Here is a 22,987-nt window from a genome sequence, read left to right on the forward strand (position 1 = left end):
TCTCTTGGGATAGACCACGATGGAAAATAATATAAGGGAATGTGTGTGTGTGTGCGTGTGTGTGTGTGTGTGTGTGTGTATACGTGACTGGGTCACTTTGCTGTCCAGAGAATTGGCATAACCTTGTAAATCAACTATATTTTAATTTAAAAATAAATCACTAAAAGTAATAGTAAGTGCTCAATAAATGATTATTCTGCATCAGGCACTACGTTGAGGGCTCTTCATACATTATTACATTTCATCCTCACAGCAGCCCTATTGGGGATGAATACAATAAACAGAGAGTTCAGTACAATTGCTCACACAACTTGCAAGACACGGAGCGGGGACTGAGACAGGGTGGGGCTGCCTCCACCACCCTGAGCACAACCCCTGAAAATGCTGAAAGAGCTCCACAGCCCACACCAACATGGAAACGTTCCGCCTAACCCAACCATCAGTCTGGAAACGGTTCTTATTCTGCTCTAAGAATCCCACCCACCCCGAGAAAGCTGGATGTGAGACATGGCAAAAGTGGCCGTGAGACTGAGTCACTCGCATTTTCAGACATGCGCTCTGTGTCCGCAAGGGCCTCCACATTCTGGAACTGTGGGGAAAGCGCCCCTCTAGAAAAACAGTTACAGATTTTGCAGATGAGGCAATGGGCAAAAAAGGACTCTAGGAGTTACTCCAAGGCCTCCAGACCTCTGAGACGCAGCTACGACTGGAAACGTGAACCTTCCACCTCCAAGGTCAGAGCACTGTACTTCACCAGCCCGGGCTTCTGAAGGACCACATGGACTCCATTCACCACACTGGGGATCAACTCCAGAGGAGCTCAGCAGGCGTCCTCCTGCACTGTGGTCAGACTCGCCAAGAGGGCGCACGTCTTAACCACCCTCTGATGTTCCGTGCATCCCGAGGTGTACTGGGCTCACCGTTTGGAGGGTACGTTGGTTTCAAGTTAAGGGACATTGCTAGTCAAGTGTTCTTCTCTCCTTTTAGAACAAAAGGTATTTGCCCTTCTTCACCAAATACCATTCCCTCCTCCACCATGGGGACTGGAGTAAGTTATTATTTAGCTGCTTCTTGCAAATGATACTCCCATCATTCATACGCGCTCATGTGTGAATGACTAATCCCAACGCCCCCTGCCTCAACAGCAGTGGAGAATGAAAAGTCACTTAAGGAATCCCACGTGTGTGGGTGGTGGGGAAAAGTCCTTACTTGGGAGTGGCATTTTCATACTAAGGTTTTTTGAGGCCCGTGGGCAATATAGTGATGGGCTGATGGCACTTCCTCCATCATGTTTGAACATAATGGAACTGTCCATACAATCAAGCCCTCAGCTATGTCTCTGCATCTTGCTGCCTCTAGTACTTGCACCTGTAGCACCCTAGATGCTGGTTCACACAGTATAGCCTATGTTTAGGTGTGCACACTGCCGGCGGGGTGGGGGGTGGGTGGGGGCTTGAATGTGGGGAACATTTTCCAGGGTTTACTGGTGCACTCAAGTTCACTGAAATGTTTTCTGGTCACATTTCAGCGACTTCACCTTAATACAGCAGCCACTGGGTTGGTTTCTTTAAGGCTATTTGCCATAGTCATAAATCTCCATGTGATCAGAGAGCTAATAAATCTCGCAGATTTACCTAATGGCTTTGTGTCAGGAAGCTGTCGACCCCAGATGCCAGCAACACTGGAATCAGGGTGCTGGCTATTTGGGGACTGATACACATGCCTTTTGTGAAAGGCCTCTATGTTGGAGTTCACTGATTCATGAGGGACCTGAGTCTTCAAGGGCTGAGAACGCTGGCCTGTTTGGCGTTTAGCTGACAAATTCTTGGTGGCCAGCTGTTTTCCACATGGATCTGGTCTCCATCACAGGTCAGCTCATTTGTAACGGAGTGGTCGGGTGAGGAGCGATGGGTGGAAATGCCTGTTGTTGGCCATTTATAGCTTTAAGCCCAGGAACCATGCCAGAAGGACATGTGGCCATCAGCCCAGTTCCCTGAGAGCTGCAAAGAGCCCTCAACCCTGGGGTGACGGGGACCCCCAGATCTCCCATCACCTTAGGATTCTGTCCAGATTTCTTTCCAATGTACAAAGTTCAGAATGTCACATCCACTTTCCTTACTGAAGTGGGTTGGAAAGAGAGAAGGATTCGGGAGGGAGAAATGAAAGCTGTTTAAAGGAATGGTTCGAGGTAATGACTGTTAAAAAAAATTCAACACTTAGAAGTAAGACCATTTCCCTGACACACTCTTGCGTGCTGTTCAGCAGAGCACTACTGGTTTCTGCATTTTTCAAACTGGCTGTGATAACTCCACAAGGAAGGAATAAAAAAAAAAGGTCCTATGTTCTAAAACACTAATATGCTTTGTATGCTTTCAAGAAGATGACAGTGTAAGGCAATTTTTCCAAACTTATTCCACCACAGATCTTCCTCTTTTTTTTGCCAGACACTTATTAACATCTTCCAAGAGCCAGGCATTCACGACATTATGATTAGAGCAATGCTGACATTCACATTGCTTCTCTATTGCCCATCAACATCAAGAAGAAAGTCCGAACCCCTGGGGACTTTCTTGCTCTCAATTCAACACTTCCAAAAAATGCCCCACCTAGAATTACTCACCCACAATTATTTCTTCTAGCAGGTAGAAATCACTGTGTGAAAGCCTCACCACCTGAGACATTATTTCACCTACACTAAAGCTTCTTAATTCACTTTAGCATCCATTATTGGTCCTGGAAACAAGGAAGAACAATGGTATGGCTAAGAATTTGGGACACTTACTTGAAGAAGTCAAGAGCATCGCTGACAGCATTGGCAAAATTGATATCCGTTGGGACATTTTTATATTCTAGGCAGTAAGTGGGTCTGACACCAAGAATCTCAACCTCACAGCCTAAGAAGGAAAAAAGATGGTATGTGGTTACTTTCCTCAATAATCGAGGTAGGGTTATGAGCCTATTTTGGGAAGTACCATTACTCAAATTTTTTGTTCCTTTTCATGAATTAAAAGAACATATTGTTGATAGGCGGGGTATTTAATTTTGTTTAACTGGAGCAGAGGTTCTTAAATGTCATTCCTACACAACACTGGTGTCTCATGACAGGGACTAGTGAAAATTGGTTAATGGCTGTCTTTCCCAATTTGAAACAACAGCAACAAAAATTATTTAGTACACAGAATGCTTCAATTAAAACTTTGTTCTATAGATTTTTTTATAACTACCTCGTCTTCTAGCATGTCTTTGCCTACTGCATAATCAAGTCTTAGGCAGTATCTGATTAGGCTGGGAAAAGCAGAAAAGACTTCACTTGTCTAACTGAACTCAGAAGTATTGCACTAATTGGCAAGCTTAAAAATCACCGAGTTCAACCAAGGATTCTGAGTCAGGCCCTTGCCTTTCCCAAAATGAAGTAAAAGAATGAAATGCATTCGGATGGGAGGAGCTGCTGTGGCCTCAGTTTTTCTGCTCCAGATCCCTGAACAAGTTGAAATAGTTGCCCTGAAGAAGACACACTCAACCTTATGATCGGAAATAGGGCAGGAGAGGACTGAGCCAGTCTTAATTTTAAGTGAGTTGAGTATATTTATTGGGCACCTACTATGAACTAGTCACTATGTTCAGACGTAATGGAAAGAAAAAGGTATCAGTCAGGGTCTCCATCCTGTCATATCCCAGGGTCTAGCCTAGTGGGAGGAGACAACATGGAAACAGTGTAATAGTTGATGTTTAAAGTGGGCGGTGAGGGGACTCAGATGAGAGACATTCAGTTCAGATACTGTTTGCTCCAGGAAGCCCCAAGTTGGGCTCATTCTTACAGACTGTGTCTGGCCAAAGTGCTGGGGGGGTGGGGGGTGGGCAGAGGTGGGAAGAAAGGGATGTCCCAGGCAAAGAAAGCAGCAGAAGCAAAAGTCCAAAGTGAGAAACAACAGGGTATGTGGGCACAACAAAGCTCCCAGGCAAGGGGTGTCTGGAGACCAGATGGTGAGCTATCTCATAGCCCAGAAGCAATGATTCCCACTTATACCTGGTATAATCCTTATGAAGCCTAGAAAATGGCTGGCAGTGCCTCCATCTCATACAGAAGGTACCAAGTCAGAAAGGTGAGGAGTTTTCCCTGTTGTCATTGGGCAGGTGCAAGAAAGAGCTCACATTTGAATCTAGTTTTATCTGACTCCCAAACTTCAGGTCTTCTTTTAAAATAGTACCTGATAAGTTCGGACATGTGAGGACAGAAACTATGGAACTTAAAATATTTTGGAGTTCCTGTCATGGCGTAGCAGAAACGAATCCGACTGGCATCCATGAGGACGTGGGTTCAATCCCTGGCCTCGCTCAGTGGGTTAAGGATCCAGTGTTACCATAAGCTGTGATGTGGGTCGCAGATGCGGCTCAGATCTGATGTTGCTGTGGCTGTGGCGTAGGCTGAAGGCTACAGCTCCAATTAGACCCCTAGCCTGCAAACCTCCACATGCCGCTGCGAGTGCAGCCCTAAAAAGAGAAAAGACAAAAAAAAAAAAACAGAAATATTTCCACACTATTAAGATTTACTCAAGCTTACTGAGAAATAAGTCAAAATGAAAGAACCTAAGAATGAACAAGATAGATTTTTAAAATAAACAGCAGTAAACAATGAAATCATTAAGTAAGTATTAGTAATAAATATTAATGTAGTTATGTGAAAATTAGGTGAACTTTTTAAATGTTTAATGTAATAACCTGGATTACCTCCAAATTACTTCAACAAAAATGAAAGGAGGAGTTCTCTTGTGGTGCAGCAGGTTAAGCTGGCATTGTCACGGTAGCGGCTTAGGCCACTGCTGTTAGATACATTCAATCCCTGGCCCAGGAACTTCCACATGCTGTGGGCACGGCCAAAAAAAAAAAAAAGAAGGAAAAGAAAAATATTTTCATTGTTGTTGGAGCAAAGCAATAGGCAATATACAGTATTCATTCTAGACATTGATTTAAAAGACTGGAATATACAGAAGAAAGCAGGATACATAACTTTCAAATCGCTAAAGGGGAAAAAAAGGCATAAAATTAACCAAATATCAAAGTACATGAAAGTAAAAAAAAAAAAAAAAAAAGAGGAAATATCCAGGAAGCACTAATACTAAAAGCATAATAAAAGAGAAAATCAAATATATTAGTTTCAAAATAAATGAATGGGATTATACTTTACTCTTAAAGAATGTCAACATGAAGTAATTATAGACTATCTTTAAAACTTACAGTTGAAATAAAACTGTATAGAAAGGTTAGATATAAAAGAATAGACAAAATAACCCCCTCACCACAAAGTAAAATCAGGTCTATCAATAGTATTAGAGTTGATTATAGTCTCAAAGCCTGAAACAGCTACAAATCCACATTAATAGTTTGGAATGAGAATGAGTGTTTAGATAGCATAAATGTACATAAAACACATACAAAGAAGACTTGGAAATATAAAGTGTGAAACTGCAATCTTGGTGGAAGACTTTAATGACAGCTCAAGATATAAAGAATAAAAAATATATAAGAAATACCTATATAAAGATACAGAGGCTTTGAATGTTCATGTCAATAAGCTGCATTCAATATACACTACAATTTTAATCTTATTATTATAGAATGTTACTATGGAATCTTATTATTATAGAATTCTTGTAAGAATGGAATTGTTATAAAAACACAACTGTTCGAAAACTGATCATATTCTATCCACAAAGAAAATCTCAATAACTTTTAATAACGTAAAAAGTGAATATTTTATAGGCCACAATGCCTATTATCTGACCACAGGTAGTAAAATTAGGAATTAATCATAACAGTTAACTAAAAATAAATCTAACTCCTTATAAATAAAAAAGAAAACCTTTATGAAACTTGATGTAAAGAGGAAATGAAAACTTCACTGACAGGCCAGTAATTAACAACAGTGAAAATTCTACATTTCAAAACTTTACTGCACACATTTTCATTTAGGTCAGAAGCAAATCAGGAGTGTTGCCATCATCACTATAACTTGTTACTGTTATAGAACTTCCTATCAAGGCAATTAACAAGGACTAGGAATAAAACATGAGTGCTGGAAATCAGGAGGCATGCAGGAGTGTTCGTCTACAGAACATTTTAAAAAACTTGTCTGTAACCCATGGCAAAATACTCATTTTCTTCATGACATGGTACAGAACACACCCACTCACAGAAGAAACAGCGGTTTCACCCAGCTATGAGCAATACATGCCAGTACATTCTTGTTCTATGCTATTCTGTTTCCATGGGTTTTTAAAAAGTTCTGATTAGCAAACCATAAATTGATGTCTCTGTGCATTATGAATCAAGTCCAGTGTTTAAAAAACACCAATATGAGCTACACACCTAGGAGTGGATTTTTCCGTTACTTGCTTCCATTGTGACAACATTAGGCAATACTTATATAATTTTTTTGTATACCTGCTTTGCCTCGCAAACCACTTCAGAGGACATATTCTAAGAAAATATCGATGTACATATAAGTATCTTTATTATATTATTTAGAAAATAAAACTAAGAAGCTATTCAAGCATTTGGTAATAGAGGTATGGTTAAAATATTACATCATTTCTATTTACGGGCATACTATTTTAAGGGAAAAAGGCTAGTGAATAGTTTGTAAAGGATGATCTTATTTCTGTAAGTATTTCTAGCATATTTATGTCTAAGGAAGAGTGGAAGTGAATATAAAAAAATATAAAAAAGGGTAAAATTGGAGTGGATGGTTTGGCAGACTTTTTTGGGGCTTAAGTGAAGCCATTCTGAACTTCCTTCTGCCTTCCCATTCCTTACTATAGAAAGAGGAAGGCTTTCTCACTTGCCTAGAGTCCCTTGTGACTAGGAATGGTCATGTGACCTACCACTGGCATTGAGATCTGCTGAGAAGCTTAGAGTGGGAAGTTTTGCTTCATATGAAAAATATACATAGGTTGCTGACATGCCTCTTTTTTTCTTTTGCAGTTTGGAACTCAGGTTGTGAGGATATGATCCCTGGACTGGCAGCAGCCATTTTGAAACCATGAGTCAACAAGCATGAAGATAAAAAGTTAATAGGCTATTACAGAGCAGAAGGATAGAAAGGGTTTAGGGTTTTTTTAATGGCATTGTTAAGCAGCTGAACCACACAAAAAACATACTCCTTACGTGATACAAACAAATTCCTCTGTGTTTAGCCAATGTATGCTATTGGTTCGGTTTTCTAAAACTTGCAGCAAACAGTTACCAACTGTTGCAAAGGGATTATAGTTTACTTTCACATTCTTATTGCTGCTTATTGAATTGAACTAATTTTCCTAAAATAAATACCTGTTATTTTTATAATAACAAACCAAAACCACATTTTTTAGAGTTAACTTCCAACTTCCTTCTAATATACACATTAGGACAAAAAAGTTCTATTGTATGAATATCTAGTTTTTAAATTTTTAAATGAATAATGCTGGCATAAACATTCTTGTACATGTTCTTTGATGCACTTTGCTATGCATTTTTGTTGTAACATATGTAAGAGTAGCATTGGTAGATTTGAAGTATACATAAGTTCAACTTTATCAGATGATGCCAAAGAGTTTTTCAAAACATGATGTTAATTTGCCCCTCCCAGAACAATATGAGACTTCCAGTTACTCCACCCTTGTTACCCCTTGGACGTATAACTATTAATTTCCATTTAAAAATGAATCTAGTTGCATCCCAGTATCCTACTGCATTATATGCAGTATTTTCACTATCCATCAGTTCAAGATATTTTCTAAATTTCCTTAGTTACTTCTTCTTTGAACCATGAGTTATTTAGAAGTCTCTGGTTATTTTGTAAACATTCAGGATAGAAAAAAAAGTTCTTTCTTTTTGTTATGGATTATACCTTAAATACACTATAGTCAGAGAACACATTCTGTATGATGTCATAGTTCTAATTTTGTTAAGAAATGCTAATTTGTTAAGAAATAATATACAGTCATTTTTGACAAATGTTCCATGTGCTCTTGAGAATAATGTGTATTTAGCAGTAGTTGGGTACAGTGTTCTAGTGATATCAATTAGGTAAATATGTTAACTATATCACATACATACATTTTCTGTATCATTTTAATGTTTACTTTCTTATCTTACCAGTCACTAAGAAAGATGTTTTAAAACCTATTACCATTTCTCCTTTTAGTTTTATCAATATTTGCTTTATTTATGTTGAGATTGTGTAATGAGGAACATTAAAATTTAGAATTATTACAACTTCTTGATAGATTGAACTTCATATCACTGGTAAACTGTCCTTTATTTTAAAAACAATCTAATCTTAGAGTCTGCACCAACTGATATTACAGCTGCAACAATTCTCTTTGATGAGTGTTTGTGTGCTGTCTCTTAAAAATGCTGTTACTTTCAGAGTTCCCTGGTGGCTCTGGGGGTTAAGAATTGTCACTGCTGTGGCTCAGGTTCAGTCCCTGGCTTACAAACTTCCACATGTTGTGGGCGCAGCCAAAAAAATAATTTTAAAAAATGCTATTACCTTCAACTTTCCTGCATAGTTAACATTTAATGTATGTCTTTTATAAGCAGCATACACTAGTTTTTGTTTTTATCCACTCTGGTTTTGTTTTGTTTTTTTTTTGTCTTTTTTTTTGCTATTTCTTGGGCCGATCCCGCGGCATATGGAGGTTCCCAGGCTAGGGGTTGAATCGGAGCTGCAGCCACCGGCCTACGCCAGAGCCACAGCAATGCTGGATCCGAGCCGCGTCTGCAACCTACACCACAGCTCATGGCAATGCCAGGTCGTTAACCCACTGAGCAAGGGCAGGGACCGAACCCGCAACCTCATGGTTACTAGTCGGATTCGTTAACCACTGCTCCACGATGGGAACTCCTCCACTCTGTTTTTAATGCAAATTTCTATTAAAGTTTAACATAGACAAAAACAAAGTGAATAAATGGTAAGTGTACTGTTCAACAAATTCTGACAAAGTAAATGCAGCTGTGTAGCCAGCACCCAGAACGTGACATTCTCCCACAGGCACCTTCTCATGCCCCCTTTTAGTCACTGTTCTCCCAAGTGGAAACACTATTCTAACACTGTAGATTAGTTTCACTTGCTTTTGAACTTTATATGAATAGAATCATTCAGATTAATTGGAGTATTAAATGAAATATTAGAAAAAAACTTTTACATGCAATGCATTTAAGAAAATTTTTAGATTTAAATCAGCCACCTATATGTATGTCTTATAGTCATCATACATTTGATAGTTTTTCTCTCCTTTCTTAATTTCTTTTGGATTATGTTCATATGACTGTTATTGTTCCATTTCCTCTACTCCATTACCCTGCTATTTGGTTTTTTTTTTTTTTTTTTTGGCCACCCCAAGGCATATGTTGTTTCTGGGCCAGGGATCAGATCCAAGCCATAGCTGCAACCTAAGCCACAACTGCAACAACACCAGATCCTTAACCCGCTATGCCGGGCTGGAGATCAAACCCGCATCCCAGCACTCCCAAAATGCCGCTGATCCCATTATGCCACAGCAGGAACTCCACTATTTGTATATTTTAATTAATCTCTTTCTGGTATAGTACCCTAGAGATGATTTCTAAAAATTAAAGTATTTGTCTACTGAAATATAAATTTGTACTCCTACAGCTTCCCAGAGAATGCAGAGACATTTGAACACTTTAATCTGAATTTTTTTTTTTCTTTTTAGGGCTGCACCCATGGCATATGGAAGTTCCCAGGCTAAAGGTGCAACTGGAACTGCAGCTGCTGGCCTATACCACAGCCACAACAATGCCAGATCCAAGTCATGTCAGTGACCTACACCACAGTTCATAGAAACACTGGATCCTTAATCCACTGAGCAAGGCCAGGGATCAAATCCACATCCTCATGGAAACTAGTTGGGTTCACTACTGCAATGAGAACTCTTTTAACTCTGAGTTTTGCATTTCTCCCACCTTCTGTGCTTTTGCTGTCATGTATTTTAATGCTTTATGGATTTTTAATCTAAAATTATTATTACTATTACTATTGTTATTAATTTAGTTTTCCCTATATATTCACCATTTCTGTAGTTCTTCATTCTTTCCAGCATCTCTATACTTCCATTTCTGACCATTTTCCTTCTGCCTTAAAGTATTTAGCATTTCCTCTACTCTAACCTACTGGCAACAAATTCTCTCAGTTTTCTGTCTCTGGAAAAAGTTACGGTTTTTTTTTGTTTGTTTGTTTCTTTGTTTTTGCCTTGTTGCCTTTTCTAGGGCCGCTCCTGCGGCATATGGAGGTTCCCAGGCTAGGGGTCCAATCGGAGCTGTTGCTACACCACAGCCACAGCAACACCAGATCTGAGCCTCGTCTGCAACCTACACCGCAGCTCATAGCAATGCCAGATCTTTAACCCATTGAGCAAGGCCAGGGATCAAACCCACAACCTCATGTTTCCTAGTCGGATTCGTTAACCACTGAGCCATGATGGGAACTCCTGTCTCTGGAAAAAATTATTATTTTACCTCATTTTTGATAACTACTCTCACTGATATAGAATTGATCATTATTTTTCTTTTGTCACTTTGGGGATACCACTCAATTGTCCTGGATTCCAAAATTTCTATTGAAAAGTCAGCTGTCAGTCTTAACACTACCCCTTTGAATAATTTTCTGTTGCTGCTTTTAAGATTTTCTCATTGTAACATCAGCAGTTCTGAAATTCATGATGTTCTGGGTTTATAGTAGTTCTTGAGTCTACAATGATATCTCTTGTCTGTTTTGGAAAGTTCTCAAATACTGTCTCTCAAATATTAGTTGTGTCTCATTCTCTCTCACCAGTCATCCTGCTGCCTTTTCACTATGTCCCATCTCAAACATTCTTTTCTGCTTTTTCATCCTTTTGCCTTTTTAAGTCACAGAGCTTCAGTTCCACAATTCACTTTTTAAAAAAGATTCTAATTTGCTAGTATAAGTCTCCATTTTGTCATTTAGTTCTTTTATCATAGCTCTCTTTAAGTCATGTCTGGGATCTGGATCAGTAGGGTTGAGTCTATTGTCTACTGTTTTTCTCTTGTTTTTCAGTGAAGACTCATGAGTTTATTTCTCCTGAGTTTCTAGTCAGGCCTTGTTTTCCCATATTCAGGTTATTTTTTAAAACCAAATGCCACATGTAGTGTATGGGGGAAAATGCAGATATCATTTGACATCCCATATGTTGGTATTTTCTCCTAGAGAGCACATGCTTTTGCCTAAGATGGGCACCAAGGTTATAGGCAGACCATCCTTAACCTAGAGTGAATTTAGTCAGAGATTAAGATGATTCGAAGCTCATCTTGAGCTTTACGACGCCTTCAGTCCTCGAGGGGGTTTCATCTCTTCTCTATTTCTAGCTCATTCTTACTCCAAGGATGCCATCCTTTATTTGTCCCAACTGAAAGTCTGGGATGTTTATTAGATCTCTTCTCCTTAGTGCCCCATGAACTCCAATTTTTGTCATTTCCCCCATCCTGTGATTCTGTCAGAACCTCAGTTCAGTTTCTTAGTCTCTCAGCTGCTGCTTTCAAGATCAGTGTTTGAACGGACAGAAGACATGGTACCAATTGCCAGATATACCTTGTTCTCTAGGACTTGGTCTGTCTCTGATCCATCACACACACACACACATACACAAAGCCTAGCAGCATTTTCAGTTGTTGCTGGAGAGAAGAATTGTTTCAAAACAGCTTACCTTGTCATTGTACCAAGTGGAATTCCAAATTTCAATAAATGGTTTTTTTTTTTTTTTTTTTGGCTGCACCCAAGGCATGCAGAAGTTCCTGGGCCAGGGATCAAACCTGCACCATAGAAGCAACCTGAGCCACAGCAGTGACATTGCTAGATCCTTAATCCACTGAGCCACAAGAGAACTCCAATTATTTTTTAAAATAAAAAGCTACATTCTATTGGAATGGCATCTCATAATGAAAGGAATAGGACGCTTTTAAAAATAAATTTGTATATCCATGGATGCATATGATTGATCTCTAGAATGAAACAAGTTCTATTCTATTCCTATTTGTTAAATCTAAGTGCTAGGGAAAGTTGTTTACATAAATTAGTAGATGGAAATAGAAATAGTTTGTCATTTAATTCTTTGGACTGCTTCTTTGAATGCCAACATTCACATAGTGACCTATAATCATGAATTTTTAAGTGCTTCAGCTGACAACTCAAATTTTTCTTAAGTAATATAAAAGAGAGCATTGGAAACAACTTGATTTTTTTTGTTATTTTGTCACTAGATGCATTTTTAAAATATACACCTACACCAATATCTTGAACTGTCCCTTTGTTTGGTGCTGGAGGCTTTTATATACTGGGCCAATGCACTTTAATAAGGTTCTTAATCACTGAGGGGGTACTCCTTTCTTATGTAAAGTAAGAAAAAGACATGTTTTTAGAGCAATTTTTGCAATATATATGAAAGTTGACGATCTTAAAATAGATTTCCTTAAAATTAATCTTGCTCTTGGAAATCCTTACAGTTTGATGAGCCCTGGACCAGGAAATCAGGCAGTAGTGCTGCTACTCTAAGGGAACTTTATGTAAAGTTCAGAAAGCAGTGGGGCATAGAGGGACATGGGGAGTTGGGGGTAAGATATGACTGAAAAAAAATCATTTATTGAAATTTGGAATTCCACTTGGTACAATGACAAGCTAAGCTATTTTGAAACAATTCTTCTCTCCAGCATCAACTGAAAATGCTGCTGGGCTTCGTGTATGTGTGCGTGCGTGTGATGGAGCAGAGACAGACCAAGACCTAGAGGACGAGGTATATCTGGCAGTTGACACCATGTCTTCTGTCCATTCAAACACTGATCTCGAAAGCAGCAGCTGTGAGACAACCCTTATTCTCAGGATTGTCTCACAGCTGAAGCTCTATAAGCTGAGCAGAGACAGGGAAAACTTCACTGCCGAGCCAATGGGACATTATCCCTTAACTCTCCCTCCAGATAAGCAAAGAACCGGACAATGGAATGAGAGCACTGTGTCTCAATCCAGCAGAGATGCCCTGAATGCAAGTCGTGCAGACACAGTTATTTTGCACAGACGCTATTATCTCCATGTGCCCTAAGAAGGGAGAAACAGGTACCCAAATGCACAGAAACTGGGCAGGCAATCCTTCTGCACTCTCTGTCCTGAAAGGTCCTCCTGGGTGAAATCTCAAAGGGCAAAAGCAGTCACCTGACCTCGAATCTTAAAACCCAGGAGGAATAAATGACTGGCGGAAGAAACAGCCAGAAAGCAATGACAGCTGCGATGCAGTGGAATGTGGAATTAGTGGAAGCGGTAGCTTTAGAGAGAGCAGGGCTCATTATTCCTGGGAGAATTCATGTGGGGGCTTCATTTTGCTTTCTGCAGTCTGTATCGGATAGAAATCAGCACACTGGAAAGGCTGTGGGGTGTGGGTCCCACGAGACAGTTCTCTAATCAGGAGTCTGTGGGCCCCTTCTGGATCCACCATGGGCTCCCTCTGTGAACCTGGATGCACTGCTCACCCTCTTGGGCTGCTGACCCCAGGCCATTTTCATGGCTTCCCAGGGAGCGTGGATCTGGTCAGCTGAGGGCTTCAGGTCACCCCAACGTGCTTGAGGAAAGCAGGGATTCCTGAATCTCTCCACAGGGATCTGTGGGGAGACAAAGGCAGGCACCTGGCTCTCATGGTTTCAAAGATCAGCCAGAAACTTTGCAGTAAGATTTTGGTTTCACAAGTGATTCAAGCACATGGCTTTACTCCATCTTGTTTCCTCATTGTTCTCAGGGAATGTAGAAGGAGTTGCCCTTAACTAGGGCTCATTTTTAAGCCCTCATCTCATCTCTGTCTAGATGCCACTTTCTGCTTGGATATTCCTGCCTCAGGCTAGGCGAGCATCTTCTGCAACCTAATAAATATATCCCGAGTGGAAAAGACAGAGCTAGAGGGAACTTATCAGACAACCAACGAGGACCATCACTAAGCCCAGACGCCTCTGTGCAAAAAAGAAAAAAAATTCAAGGCATCTCTCCTTCAAAACACTTAACTTCCACCCACTAGAAAATTATTTTAATATATCTAAGTGTTGCTTTTGTCATAGCAACACTTGACTGCCAGGGGCCAAAATACTGTCAAAGTAAGTGTGCAAATCTATGACAACTACAGCTGCGACATCCAGGCCCAGCTAACAGCTTTCACGGTCCTTCGAGGCAGCCTTACATCAACCCCTTTTATTTTACAGCTGAGAAAACAAAAGCCTTGGATGGGAGAGGTGACTGTCCCCAAGTCTCCCTGCTGGCTGGTAATCAGCTTCCTGGCTCTGATACTTTTCCATCACTTTCCTAAGTGGCCTTTGCTCCCTGGCAACACTGTCCAAGGACCACCCGGTAGAGCCCATGAAAGTCACATTTCTCCAAACTTCCTAGAGCACAGGTCTCACCCTCTATTGCCAACTTTGACACATTTTGTAACAGTAACCCTTGTGAGCTGCAATTTATGCGACTGAGGCAGGTGGGTACGGCTGTTGACTAAACACGTCTCATGAGAGCTTATTAAAACAGCTAAGCCAATTAACTCTTTTAGAAACATGCAACCTTTTCCAGGAAGATACATCAGAGGCACAGGAGCCTGTGGGAACAAGTCCTTGGGGAAAGCGTGGCCTTTGATCTTGGAGTCCCTTTCCGGGGTCAGCCTGGGCCCCAGGCTGGGCAGTCTCTGAGGGCAGCTCTCTCCTGATCTGGAGAGAGGGAGGTGGGCTGGCCAAGCACAGAATGCCACAAGGGCTGGCCTTGTGCACAGACAACAGAGAGCAAGCCCCAAGACAGACGAGACAAGAAATATTCACCCATAGAGCAGTTTCTGAAAACAACTGAAAATGACTCACTGGGAGTTTCCATCATGGCTCAGTGGAAACACACCTGACTAGCATCCATGAGGACTCAGATTTGATCCCTGGTCTCATTCAGTGAGTTAAAGATCCAGCGTTGCTCTGAGCTATGGCATAGGTCACAGACAGCTCGGATCTGGTGTTGCTGTGGCTGTGGTGTAGGCCAGCTGCTACAGCTCTGATAAGAGCCCTGGCCTGGTAACTTCATATGCTCAGGTGCAGCCCTAAAAAGACCAAAAAAAAAAAAAAAAAAACCTCACTGGGCATAACAGTGACTGAGAGGAACCCAAGGGGAGAGGAGCATGGGCTTACCCCAGGCTGGGCGTCCACTTTAGAACCGCATCATGAGGCCAGAGGTGGGCTGTGATCTCTGCCTCTGCTGCTCCACTTTAGATGGGGAAACCTCATCCAGGGCAGGGACTGGACCCCTCCCCAGGGGTCCACATGAGGAGTGAGTGCCTGCCCTCAGAATTCCGGCCTGGGTGTCCCTCCTATCAGCCATGGGCAGCCTCACTGGGGCTGAGGCACATGCTTCAAGGCCATCTCAATCTTGCAAATGGTTACATGGCTCTGGTGCCATCATGCTCGCTGGAGGAAGGCATCTTGACTCCTGCACATGAGGCGCTCCCCACTAGAGCCTCCTCTCGGAGCATGTGAGTCCCTGGTATTTGGACCCTAGAAGACTGGGCCCACTTAGGACGTAGGGTGCCGGCAAGCCCTTGACCACGGGGCTCAGCCTCACTAGCTAGTCTGCCAGAACTCCAGTGCCGACCGAGGACATCTTCGCTCCCAAGCCCTCAAATTGAAGCCTATGATCTCCAAGTCTAACAAACTGCCCTCTTCCTCCTACCATGTATCTGGGGAACCTTGGTCTCCCTGACCTCTGAGGTAGTTCTGAGCCACTTTCAGGAATGGCTGGGACCAGGAGTGAGTGCTATGTGTGGCCCTGCCAAGGCAATTCTCTGCATCCCTTGGGCAAACAGCCTGGAGGCCCGTCCAGTAACTGCACAACCCTGTGCTGAGTGCCACTTCTGCACACAATCATGTATGCAGTTCCCCCTGTCCATGGTTTCTGCCCCCCAGCCCTGAGACATCAAAAAGCCAGGCTCTGTCCTCCTTCCCTTCTCTGACGACCCAGTGGCCAGATCCCTCTGCTCACCCCTTTCCTGGGAAATTCCCTTCCTGACCCTGACTGGCTCTGATGGCCAGCTTCAGAATTCTCTTGGAGATTTAAAGGAACACTTGTGTTTCACTCTGGTCTTTCCTGCAAATGTATGTTTGAATTTTTTTTTTTTTTTTTTGGTTGCACCCAAAAGTTCCTGGGCCAGGGATCAAATCTGAGCCACAGCTGCGACCTACACCACAGCTTCAGCTATGCTGGATCCTTAACCTGTTGCACCACAGCAAGAACTCCTATTTTTGAATTCTTGATGTGACCTTGCAGCATTATTTTGGGCCGGGAGTAACCTGGCCACAGCCCTCATTATAAGGGACACAGGCTAAAGCTCCCTTTTAAAATCTGGGGGCAGGGGTGGTGTTACAGCTATTAAACATCTTATCTCATTTCATGTGCCCAGCAAGCCTGAGAGGTACATGTGTCATTCTGATTGGACAGATAAGGAAACTGCAGCACAGAGAGATTGACTGTCCCAGGTCCCACAGCAAGGAAGCAGCTGAAGTGGTCTCAGTTCTTTTCTTTATGGTCATGTTCTGGCTCTTTTCTTTAAAGCTCCCTGAGGTCCCCAAGTGCTCCAGAACAGCAGGGAGGACAGGCCAGGAGAGGCCAGAGGTGACAGAGCTCTCTGCACCCCAAGGGCTCAGGTGGAGTGAAAGTGCCACCTCTCCGTCCCACTGTAACGAATCCCCCGATGGATGCTACATCCAATAACCAGAGGCCCACTGACCCAGGTGGGAAAAGCACAGCAGAGACAGCTGAACCCACCTGTCCACTGACAACAAGGAGGTCTTTGGTACCCCAGAAGGCTGTGGAGCAGACCAGTCTGCAGACCTGCCTCAGCCGCCAGGAGCCAAGCCTCCAGCATTCTCTACCAGGGACTGACTGACTACAGGAAGGGTTTTTTCCTTCACTTTGTCAGGATCCCTCCTTCAGAATCCCCCCATCCACATCCTAGGCAGTCCTGGGGAAGCTGAACTGGCAGACCTGGGATGGCCAGTGGGAGGGTCCCTTGAGCCAAGACCCTCTGTGGAAGCTCAGGTCTCTTGGCCAAGCTCAGGGGACCTCACACAGGGCTTGGGGTCAGACAGCCTGGGTACAGGCCAGCTGGCCTGCTTCCTGGCTGTGCGTTCTCTGAACTCCCACGGCCTCGTTTGTAAAGTGGGGGGTAAGAGCCTCATTTCTTAGGACTCTTGAGGATTAAGCAAGGTTGTGTAAGGTTGTCACTTTAGAGGCTCAAACTACTCATCTCTTCCTCTCCCTATGGATGTCAGGTTTCAAATACACCAGTGCCAACAACGCAGAACAACCCCGGGAGAATTTTCTAGCCGTGATGGGGTGAGGGAAGAGAATGAAGGAAGAGGATTCCCGGGACAGCGTGACTGGCAGGGAAAGGAATGAGGGGCTGGAGGCCTTGAGGCTTTGGGGGAGCCAGGGTCGGCTGCCTAAGTCTGTGTACCAGGCTGGCTGCTGCTGCACAGGGTCTTGAGCTGTATAGTTCTCAGCCCCTGACCCCACAATCAAAGACGTCGGGATCTCTGAGGGTGCAGCCTGGGCTCTGATATTCTGATATTTTGTAATGGCCTCAGGTGATTCTTGCTGGTATCCTGGGTAAAGAATCACTCCAAGAGGGAGAAACAAGGACAGAGATTTCAAAAGGAAAGTTGTCTCTTAAAAGGCAAGAAATGGGACCTAGCAAGGAGTAAAGAGGATCATGACTTCATCGGAACCTCAATACTTCCCAAAGACCCCGCCCCCAAACACCACTGCGTGGTGGGGAGGGGAGGGGGTTGGGGGGGCGGTTAAGGCTCCAAAATATAAATGTAGGGGGACACCTTTCAGGCCCCAGCATTGTTGGTATCATTATTGAGAGAGTCAACTGCTAATCGAAATTACCCATTTCAGACTTTCTGTGGGCAAAAAATAATCTTCCACTGGGTTAAGCCACTGAGACTTTAGGACTTATCTGTTCCTGCAACTGATACGACCTTATCAATATACCTTGTTCCTTGAACCCAAGCCCCTTTACACAGCATATACAGTACTTAAGATCTGGCTGTTTCCAGTGTCCTATCTCTTTGCTCCTGCCTTTGTCACTCAGATGTAAGCCTGCCTTACTCTTTGTCAGCTCCACAAAACTTAGCACATGCTCCTTCCCTTTGCCTCAAATGCTCCTGAAATCTGTCCCACATTCACATTATAACCACAGCATCAGCTGCAGTGGATGGTGCTGCCGTCTTCTCATCTGCCTCCCGACCCGAGGAAATGTGCTTGTTCATTATAGAACATATGACCACCTAGGGAGTCAGAAGATGCACTAACCAGAACAAAAAAATAAAAAAATGTGTTGGGGTTCTTTTTTGTTCATATTTTTTTCCCGTTTAATTGAAAATTGTCTTTGTGGAAAAAATCATGGAAAATTTATTCTTTGTCCATTTTCCTTCAAAATCAGTATTAGATGAGGTACAGTGATCATTGTCACTATTCAAGCCCAGACTCTCCTACAATCGTTAGAAATTAAAGGATACCCTGGGATTATTTTATGGCCCTTTCTTAATACTAAGTTGGAAAATGTTAAAGAAATTAAACCAGCTACAAATTTCAGAGCTTTCCAGCCATGCCCCTGATAATAAATCCAGACACTGTCTTTGGCCGTCCCCACAATATCCCAGGGATGGCCACTCGCCTCCTGAAACCACTTTCTTCCTTTGGTCCCTGTAACAAGTGTGATTGCAGCTGGTGTCATCCTGGCAGTGGAACCTTCCCCTGCCCTCTCAGATGACATGGGTCCCTCATCAGATGCCTTGAAAGGTGCTATCACTCTCCTCGATTATACTTTTCACAGCTCTTCTGGGTTATTTCCTGCTGCCCCAGCAACTCCTGTCTCCTCTGCAGGGTCAATCATCCACCTGATGGTTAAACATTACTTTGCCCAAAGCTGTGTCTGGGACCTTCTCTCTCTTCGAGCTGGCTCCTCCCTGGCTGACCTTCCTGCCCACAGCTCACAGACCAAGGACCCTCCCAAGAACCACGTACGTATGTGTATCCCCGGGCCTCTTCTCCGAGCTCCAGGCGCCACTCTATATGTCTCAGAGTCAACTCAAACATTCTTCCTCCTCCTTCGATTTCCCAGGTTAGAAGACTCGCCCCCAATCCATACAGTTCTGGGAGCCAGAAACCAAGTGTCGTGCTTGTCACTGCTCGATCCATCAACCCCAAAACCAATCCATCACCAGGTCCTGACAACTTTAGCTCCTAAATAGATCCCCAAACCCACCTATTTCTCCCTACTTCTGCTACTCTGGTCCACACTATCCTCACCTCTTTCCCAGGTCTTAATGGCAACTTCCTGATGGGTTGGTGGCTCCCCATCCACCCCCTAGATGCCTATGTTCCATTCTTCATGTTGCAGCAAGTTATCTTGTCAAACCAAATATGGTACCATCACCCTCTTCCTTAAAACCTTTGAGTGACTTCTTGTTCCTCATAGGATAAGAACAAATTCTTCAGTGATGCCCGTGGAGGCCCGCCTGGCCTCAGCTTCTTTCCACCCCATCCACACCACATCCATCCTCCCCTGTTTCTTGAAACTTCCATGCTTCTCCCATCCCTTAACACATGTCCTTCACTCAGCCTGGATGCTCCTTTGGGCCAGCACCCCCAGTCCCACTCCTCACCCTCACCCCCGCTCAGCTGTTAACCTGTGTATCCTCTGGGGGGAAGCCAGATCCCCTATTAGATGAGGTCATAATGCAATATTCTTTCCATGATTATGCTTCAAACAAGGGTACTTTTCATTTCTATGGGCAAGTATTAGATTATCATCTGTCTCCTTGACTGGATGGTAAGCCCTCTGGGGGAGGGGAGCGGGGGTGGAGCAAGCCTGTATCTGGTTTTGCTCACAGTTGTCTCCTGAGAGCTTATTACAGGGCCTTGAGTCACACCCTTTTAAGATGTTTTATGGAGAAACAGATTTGCCGTGAATTGTGAAGAATCGAAGTCAGTCCCTGGATTTCTCTTTAAGGCTTTCTAATTACCATAATGGATGCTGCCGAGAAACTCTGGGCTCTTTTGGCCAAGATACCATCCTGTGAGAGGAGCCTGGATGTGGCTGGAGAGCCCTGGAAACTTTCAAATGCTGGGGGATTGCTGCTGCCAGCAGTGGTCCAGAGGGAACACTTTCTTGATTTCTCCGCAGCAGAAATGGTTGCCTGCAGAATGCTTTTTTCTTTTCTTTTCTTTTTTTCTTTTTTCTTTTTTGGGGCTGTACCATGGCATATAGAGGCTCCCAGGCCAGGGGTCGAATCAGAGCTGTTGCTGTCAGCCTACACCACAGCTTCAGCAATGAGGGATTGGAGCCCATCTGAGACCTACAGCACAACTCTACATGGTGCCATATCCTGAACCCACTGAGCAAGGCCAGGGATGGAACCAGCATCCTCACTATGTCAGGTTCTTAACCCGCTGAACCACAAGGGGAACTCCTTGCAGAATGTTTTTGAAGAGAGAGATCGCTTCTCTGAGACAAACTATGACTTGAAAGATGAATTTGTATCTTTTTCTTGCTGATGCAGACAGACAACAGCAGTGGTGCAGACCTTATCAAAGTTACCAACAAACAAAGGAAATGACTCCAGGTGAATTCGACCCAGAGAGACTTGGAGAATTCTGATCCAAGCTTACTCTTGGCAGACAACATGAACTAGAGAAGCTTGGGCTTCATTTGATACTTCAGTGAGTTTTTAACAAGTGTTTCCCTTACACTGAAAAAAGTCAAATCAACAAGATATTCTAGACATGTATGTGTTGCCATCTCAAAGACCATTTGGCACTCCTCCACATGGTCGTCTCTTCCATTACATGACCACACGATTGTGAGTATAGTATGTATGTGTTTGTTTTTCTGGAAAAAAAAATCCATAATTTTTTTGGATCCATAATCAGTTTCCTAAAGAGGTCTGGATTTACAAGTGTAGGAACCAGCAAGCTACATACTAAGGCCTCTTCTTGGCCTAAAATTATATACATCTTAAAGATTAATGCCAAACCAGTGATGTTATTTGAAAATTTAGTTAAAATCTGGATCCCCTGTATTTGAATGTTAAATATTTGTCTGAAAAAAAAATTACAGTTTTTATCCAGATGTTTGGAGTCATATACATTGGGTCCAAGAACTTGACAGTAATGTTAACTCACACATCTGCATGCTTGATGCTGGGCTCTGAATTTTTTCAGAGCCTAAGTGCATTCACCTATGTTCAGCCCCACGGAAGCCCACGTAAGGGACCTGCCACAGCAGGAAAGGGGAAGATGCTGTGAACAATCCGAAACACCAGGTCCATGGATAGTACGTGCCTCCTCACTTACCCAGGGGAAATCACCTTGATTTTAACAATGAAAACTTGACTGGAGCTGAGGCAGGTAGCCAGCTATTAACTCGCCACCCACCCACCTCTGGGAAGTGAAGGAGAAGAAGCCAGGTGGAAACATGTCTTTCCCTCCATAAAAGGTGTCTTCTTTGTCTCAGTACCTGCACAGAACGGGAAGAGACCAGCATCCAACCTCATCCCAGGGCTGCAAGAATGGCTGCCCCCAGTTCCTCCAGGCTGCCTGGCCATACGGAGTTAAAACTGCAAAATCATGATTGAAGATGTAGAACTTCGGACACTTGCGCCACAGAGTTTGAACCACAGGCTTGGAAAAGGCTGCTGATTTTGTCCTTTCTTGTATTTCATAAGAGCCATAAGAATAAACTTAAAAACTGCTGCCGTTGTGAACAGGAGCACCAATTGCCTAAGGAGTTCAAACACCACGTCCCTGCGACGTCTCACTCATCCTCCTGTATCCCCACTTTCCACCTCCTCCCTCAAGGCATCCTTCTTCTTGGGCTGCTCTCAATATGAAGTGAATATTGGAGACTCTTCTTCCCCACCCCCCTCGATAAAACTCCTTTGACCTGGCAATTCCCACTGTGGCACAGTGGGTTAAAGATTGCTGTTGTCTCTGCATCAGCTCAAGTTGATGCTGAATCTTAGGTTTGGTCCCTGACCCAGCACGGTGGGTTAAGGGATCTAGAGTTGCCGCAGCTGCAGCACGAGTTGCAGCTGTTGCTCAGGTTCAGTCCATGGCCTGGGAACTTCCATATGCTGTATACGGGCTAACACACACACACACACACACACACAAATGCACGCATGCACGCACACACGCACACACACACACTCCTTTGACCTCAAGCCAGGGGGATGAGATAGGGAAGTAAAATTAGTGAACAACACACGCTTAGCTCTCATCCTTTGCACAACACACCAAGGTCCTGGTGATGCTAATCCTGGCTGATTTTGGAGGGCCTTCCTCCCAAATATTTGATTTAGGGCCTGGGATAATTTCCTGAGGCACATTCCCCTCCCCAACCCCCGCACAGCTCCATGGCACCATTGGGTGGGGTAATAAAGGGTCTGTTTACAATATTACGTTTCTCAAGACTTGAGGTGGGATATTTTGGACTCTTCACCAGTGATCAATTTTTCAGTCTGCTGCTTTATCTACCTGACAGGAAGACTTGAACTACTGCCATTTCTAAATTGCACTTCTAAATATTGACTTAATGGCGAGACTCAAAGTGTCATAACACAGCTCACTGGAGCAATGAAGATTTTCCAGGCCTCATCAGGAGGTCTGTACAATGTCCTGTAGGGAGTGGAGAAGGAAGAGGAGGATTTAAGAAGAAAAAGAGAATCAGGTCGTGTTTAGAAGAAACACCACTGCACTTCACTTCATTCTGCAGAGACAAATGAACACTCACTGGGCTATGAGCTGTGGCTGAAGGGGGCCGGGGGCAGTGAGAAAGGACAGCAGTGACCATTAACCCCTCAGCTGTCCTCCAGTAAGAATGGAGGGCCTCAGGGGCAGCTGGTT

The 22,987-nt window shown here is 43.3% G+C and overlaps 1 protein-coding gene across 2 annotated transcripts in view; it reads right to left on the minus strand.

Annotated features, from left to right (window-relative positions):
- Positions 1-22,987, minus strand: part of ENPP6 (ectonucleotide pyrophosphatase/phosphodiesterase 6) — an 83,188-nt gene that overhangs the window by 19,221 nt on the left and 40,980 nt on the right. For both annotated transcript variants that reach the window (XM_047772329.1, XM_047772330.1), the window contains one exon: positions 2,783-2,894. In XM_047772329.1, the coding sequence (XP_047628285.1) occupies positions 2,783-2,894 (112 nt within the window). The remainder of the gene's footprint in view (positions 1-2,782; positions 2,895-22,987) is intronic.

Source organism: Phacochoerus africanus, chromosome 3 (assembly GCF_016906955.1).
Source record: "Phacochoerus africanus isolate WHEZ1 chromosome 3, ROS_Pafr_v1, whole genome shotgun sequence".
Taxonomy (NCBI): domain Eukaryota; kingdom Metazoa; phylum Chordata; class Mammalia; order Artiodactyla; family Suidae; genus Phacochoerus; species Phacochoerus africanus.